The sequence below is a fragment of the Amphimedon queenslandica genome, unplaced genomic scaffold (assembly GCF_000090795.2).
Source record: "Amphimedon queenslandica unplaced genomic scaffold, v1.1 AMPQUscaffold_13149, whole genome shotgun sequence".
In the NCBI taxonomy this organism is placed as follows: Eukaryota; Metazoa; Porifera; class Demospongiae; order Haplosclerida; family Niphatidae; genus Amphimedon; species Amphimedon queenslandica.
In genome coordinates, this window is record NW_003546615.1 from 46,301 (window position 1) to 52,079 (window position 5,779).

General features: G+C 33.7%; 2 protein-coding genes across 3 annotated transcripts in view; both read left to right on the forward strand.

Annotated features, from left to right (window-relative positions):
• Window positions 1-1,610: 1,610 nt before the first annotated feature.
• LOC109584920 (E3 ubiquitin-protein ligase UBR4-like) lies at window positions 1,611-2,101 on the forward strand. Its single transcript, XM_020000834.1, has 3 exons — window positions 1,611-1,706; window positions 1,770-1,836; window positions 1,948-2,101. Exons 1-3 carry the CDS (start codon window positions 1,626-1,628, stop codon window positions 2,022-2,024), a joined length of 225 nt encoding a protein of 74 aa, XP_019856393.1. The 5' UTR covers window positions 1,611-1,625; the 3' UTR covers window positions 2,025-2,101.
• A 253-nt stretch (window positions 2,102-2,354) lies between these two features.
• LOC109584923 (uncharacterized) overlaps window positions 2,355-5,779 on the forward strand; it is an 8,909-nt gene continuing 5,484 nt past the window's right edge. The window contains exons 1-3 of one of the 2 annotated variants that reach the window (XM_020000839.1): window positions 2,359-2,783; window positions 3,076-3,135; window positions 3,223-4,303. In XM_020000839.1, coding sequence (XP_019856398.1) covers window positions 2,402-2,783; window positions 3,076-3,135; window positions 3,223-4,124 — 1,344 coding nt within the window. In that variant the 5' untranslated portion in view covers window positions 2,359-2,401 and the 3' untranslated portion in view covers window positions 4,125-4,303. Of the gene's footprint in view, window positions 2,784-3,075; window positions 3,136-3,222; window positions 4,304-5,779 lie in introns of those variants that run through there. The other variant, XM_020000837.1, reaches the window with a different exon arrangement.

The window sequence follows — 5,779 nt, forward strand, 5'->3', positions numbered from 1 at the left end:
AGTATCTTCACACAAATAAAGTACAACTCTTTACTATAATATTCTGCAGTTTCATGAGATGTCAAAGTATAGTTTTCCTAAAACATGCATCTGTAAATGGGTGGTGCCAGATTATTAATAGTTTATTCTATGTCTATGATAGATATCGATGTCTTCATTTAGGCCATTATCATATCATTATCATATCATTTCAAAATTTTCAATATTGCCCAGCACTACCATAAAATTAATTATGAGTGTGTCCTAAATATGAATATGATTAAAAGGCATTAGTGACTAGGCCAACTTTTAGGATAAAAATTTAATTTTGTAAAATCTACGTGTAAAAATTAATCTAAATCCGCTAAATTTTGAGTTGTACACAATTTTAACCATGTTGTGAGATTGATGGACATAAAGCACAGGTTGCAACCTGTGACTCTCACTACTAGAACATAGATCTATATTCCACACTATCAGTGAATGGTTTATTCACTGATCTAGACTATTCTATAACTCATTTGCTTTACTGACCTAATAAATCAACAACAGTTACAGTCTACTTCCTCTTCCTCACTGTAAATCTTGCCGTTGACTTTGAAGTTGTTCTCTGGGGTTGTTCAAAATTAGGTGATCGACACGCTATGGACCTGGTCTGGCTAGCGAGACTATATGGACCCAGCTATGATTTCACCAGAGATGGACATTTCGTCTTGTAAAATTGTTTAATTAATAATGATGATGATGAAACATGGCCGGACCGGATGTTCTATGGTTCTAGGCGTTTCATGCTCTGATGTTCATACAGAGCTAGAGCTTGGCAGGTTGCTTGACCCACTTCCTGCTCAAGTGAAATGTATTATTAGTATGGCGAAAGTCACGTGATTAATGAGTTTGAAGGGTCAAGCAACCTGCAAAGCACTGTATCGGGGTGTACAGAGCTTTGCAGGTCGCTTGACCCAATTTTCTTACTTCCTGCTCACGTGACATGTATTATTAGAATGGTGAAAGTCACGTGATTAACAAGTTTGCAGGGTCAAGCAACAATATGCAAAGCACTGTATTTCAATTCAATCATTTAATTCAGCAGAATAGATCTACGTCATATTACGTTTTCATTCACAATAAACTTGACATTTTATCATGCATCATATTTGCTGAAATTTTCCTTTTCATTTAGTGTATGCAGTCTGCTAATGCATGACTTTCTCCATCTCTTCAATATTACCTAAAAAGATGATTTTGACAATTGTACCAAAACTACATGTAAAAACACAATCCTGTTAAGACTTAAGATTAGGCCCACTACAATTACTGTCTATTCTCAAGCTACAAAACCATTAAGAAAAAGTCCCAATTAAGTAAAGCATTACAGAAAAAATTGGCTAGAAAGGTGGGGCTTGAAAAACAAAGTTTCAGAAAATAACAGCTCTTCTACTTGACACAAGTTCTAAATATTTAATACACTGAAACATCATGCAGTGCTATAAAGAATTTTTGCCTAATTCAACAAAGCTAAAAGATTGGCTTGAGTAAAAATATGCATGCGTGTGCTCTTATGTTATGCATAGATTTATTTTGATCAAAAATGGATCTTTATTGAAATTGCTTCATTCTGTATTTTAAATAGAAATCGGTTCTGGTGAATGGCAGTGAATTACCTCAAGCTGTTTTGGAATATACAAGAAATAATGATAAAATTGTTAAGGACTGAGTACTGTGACAAGGTAATTGATATTATACTATACATGATTAAGTAATATAATACTTATTATTATTATATTAATTAGATATTGTCCAAGTATCAAGATGAATTGTTACCAGCTGAATCGTTTGAGGAATATTGTGACGTAATGGGTTTGTGTGTACTTCTCTTATTGCTCCTCTCTTCAACTTCTTTTCTATTCATGTCTTCACTTTTCTTCGCACTTTTTTACATTCTTATGTTTTCATTCTCTGGTTCTACAGGTTTACTTAATGTTATTCAAAGTCCTTCTACTTTCCTCAAAGATGTGCTATCATCAGTTACTGTTTCTTCTTCCTGATGCTGTGTGTGTGTGTTTCTGCTTTGAATTAACATTGAATATTATTACTGTTGTGTTTACTATTATTATTAGCTCTAGAGTGTACTTCTTTCCTTTTCTTTTCTCTTAGTATAATTAGTATTTTTTTCTAAAAACAAAAATGTAGCAGATTTAAGCAGAAAAGACTATACAGAGCTCTTAAAGCTCATATTAACTAGCTGCATGCCCAGACTTCTAGTTTGCTGTTTACATAACACAAATTAAAGCATCATTATTTTTGCCATTTATCATCCCACATAAAATTTGTAGCGAGTAATTTACTATGGTATGCACATGACTTAATTATGTGTTATAAAAGTGATTAGAAACGCTTCACCCAAAAAGACTAAGTCAATGCAATGGCTAAAAGAAGTCCTTCTTTGTCTACTTCTTCATCTGGCACTGATTGCACTCCTCTTTCTCCTAACCACTCAGTTATGAATGAAAAACCAGATCTGAAGAATGTGTGTGCTATAGTGAGGACAAGCAGATGGCATCAGTTGGGTATACAGTTAGGAGTTGATGAGGAAATGCTGCAGGATATAGAGACTGACAGATCAGAGACACAAGATAAAAGAACACAGATGTTTCGTCTTTGGATAGCAAGCCAGCTTAATGCAAGTCACAATCAACTGGTTGAGGCACTGAGGCTCAAAGTAATAGGAGAGGACAGAATGGCTCAGGAATATGAAGAAAAGGTGAAGGAGGAAGCATCTAAAACCACAGAAACTACTCAAACAGGTAAATCACGAAGTGTAAAACAAATTTCTCATAATAACTTTGTGCTGTTATTATTGTTATTTATTATTATTGTTGTTGTTGTTATTGTTATCATTATTGTTTATTATAATTAATTTAGTCATTATTATTGTTATTATTATTATTGTTGTTGTTGTTGTTATTACTATTATTATTACTATTATTATTACTATTATTATATTGTAAATAATTTGCTAATAGTAATTGTAATTATAAATTATAATAATGGTGGTGGTAATAATAATTAAATCATTCACATTTTAATTATTTACAGGAGCTCAAACTATGGACATATCATCATTTTCAACAGCACCTGCTTGGAGCACAATCACAGGTACAATGTGCACTGTAATGACCATGCAATAGCTAAAAAATCACACTTGCTATCATTGAGCATCTCTTTCCCTTTCTTTTATCCTAGTTGTCACTTCAATGCATCAGAAAGCATCAGAATTAGATCTACTAACAGTGCAAGCCCTTCAATTGGAAGAAAAATATCGTCAGTTCCTTCAGCAAATACAACAGCTCTCACAAAATGCCAATGTAGAAATAGTTAAAAATCAGCTAACAGATATATTGCAAGGAAAGTGTCTTAATCAGTTGCATGGAATTAGCTCTTACTTGGAAGTAATCAATAAAATTACAAGCATGAGTGAAGTATTTAACTTCCTCATTAAAAATCGTTTTGTTGGTTACCTAAATTATTACCTTCTCAAAGAATTTTCAAGCGAGGTTATATGTGGAGATGGGTATGAAAAGGCACAAGCTGAGGTAGTAAAGTACGAGGAGAGCTATTGTAAGTTCATTGAAGAGCCTGCCTTCTGCCAACTGATTGAGGTCTTTGATGAGAACCCTCATTTAAATCCAAGCACTGTAGTAGGACTACCAATTGTTGTTATTACTCTTTCAAAAAAGTGGAAAAGTCGAAGTAAAAAAGATCTAAATGAATGGGTGCTTTTTCTAAAAGAAAACAAAGACCTACTCCAAAGTATGGGCTACAATTGCATAGTAATTACTTATGCCATTTTTCCTGTTCACCTGCTTGAAGTTATGAGATTTTTAAGCAACGAAGAACACATGAAAAAACTTCAAGAAAATGGAATAACAATTGAAACTCCTTCATATACAATGGAAATAGCAGAGAGGCTGAGAAAAATGGAGTTTAAAAAATCACCAACAAAAATCTCATCAGAGGTTTTGTTACGAGCTTTATCAAATAAACCTCTTCGAAAAACCGTTTCAAGTGGCCCTGATAGTGGTTACTCTTCACAAAATAATTCTCCGCTGTCAACATTATCAAAAACTCCTTCAAAAGCAAAATAGTGCAAGAATACAACCACAGCATGAGTGTAACTTTTGTGTGATAGTTTTTCCACTTGGAATTTGCTGCTTTTAAAGCATTATTGTTGTTGTTATTATTATTTATATACATTTACTTTTTTTAATGTTTTACATTGTCGCTAGTTTTTAAAAGGCTGAGAGTTTGTAATGAAATAAACAAGTTGTATGCATCAAATGTACACAAGTTCATAACTGAGTTTTAATGGCTTCAGATTAATGGCTTGTTACAACTAATTTAAAATAAAACAACTTCAATGTATGCATCATTTCACTCAGTACAGCTAGCCCACACAAAACAAATACACTAGATGTCTACCATACTGCATAGGGAATTACTATGGTATGGGAATTTTTAAGATGCCTAATGGTGCATAAAAAGAAAGTCTAAAGAGCAAAAGAAGACCAAGTATGGCTAAAAGAAAAAGTGCTGCTTCATCTACTTCTTCATTCATTGATTCCACTCCTCTCTCTCCTAAAGTCTACTCAGTTCCAAATAAAAAGCCAGCTCTTAAGACTGTGTGTGCTATAGTGAGGACAAGCATGCAGTTGGCATCAGCTGGCCCGAGCTGGGCATACAGTTAGGAATTGATGAGGAAATGCTCCATGATATAGAAATTGAAAAATCTGAGATACAGGTTAAAAGAACACAAATGTTTCATTTTTGGATTGCAACTTGCAAGCCAACCAGAAGCTAGTCACAATCAACTGGTTGAGGCACTGAGACTCAAAGTAATAGGAGAGAACAGAATGGCTCAGGAATATGAAGAAAAAGTGAAGGAACTAGAAGCATCAAAAACTACAGAAAGTACTGAAATAGGTAAATCATGAAGTGTAAAAAAATTTGTCATAATAATAAATGATTATTTACAGGAGCTCAAACTATGGAAGTATCATTGTTTTCAACAGCACCTGCTTGGAGCACAATCACAGGTACATTGTAAATCTACACTGTAACAACCAATAGCTACAAAATCACATTTTATAACTCTTTCCCTTTTTTTCTAGTTGTCACTTCAATGCATCAGAAAGCATCAGAATTAGATCTACTAACAGTGCAAGCCCTTCAATTGGAAGAAAAATATCGCCAACTCCTTCAGCTGATACAACAACTCTCACAAAATGCCAATGTAGAAATAGTTAAAAACCAGCTAACAGATATTGCAAGGAAAGTGCTTAAATCAGTCGCATGGAATTAGCTCTTACTTGGAAGTAATCGATAAAATTACAAGCATGAGTGAAGTATTTAACTTCCTCATTAAAAATCGTTTTGTTGGTTACCTAAATTATTACCTTCTAAAAGAATTTTCAAGCGAGGTCATATGTGGAAATGGGTATGAAAAGGCACAAGCTGAGGTAGTAGAGTATGAGAAGCACTATTGTAAGTTCATTAAAGAGCCTTCATTTTGTCATCTGATTGAGGTCTTTGATAAAAACCCTCATCTAAATCCAAGTACTGTAGTAGGACTACCAATTGTCATTATTACTCTTTCAAAAATGTGGAAAAGTCGAAGTAAAAAAGATCTAAATGAATGGGTGCCTTTTCTAAAAGATAACGAGCACCTATTTCAAAGCATTGGCTACAAATGCATACTAATTACTTATGCTATTTTTCCTGTTCACCTGCTCAAAGTTATGAG

Excerpts from the sequence above, each read along its gene's own strand:
- LOC109584920 (XM_020000834.1), top strand. The coding sequence starts at position 1,626 with ATGGCAGTGAATTACCTCAAGCTGTTTTGGAATATACAAGAAATAATG. Across the intron at positions 1,707-1,769 it reads GGACTGAGTACTGTGACAAG|ATATTGTCCAAGTATCAAGA; the intron begins GTAATTGATATT and ends TATATTAATTAG. Across the intron at positions 1,837-1,947 it reads GGAATATTGTGACGTAATGG|GTTTACTTAATGTTATTCAA; the intron begins GTTTGTGTGTAC and ends CTGGTTCTACAG.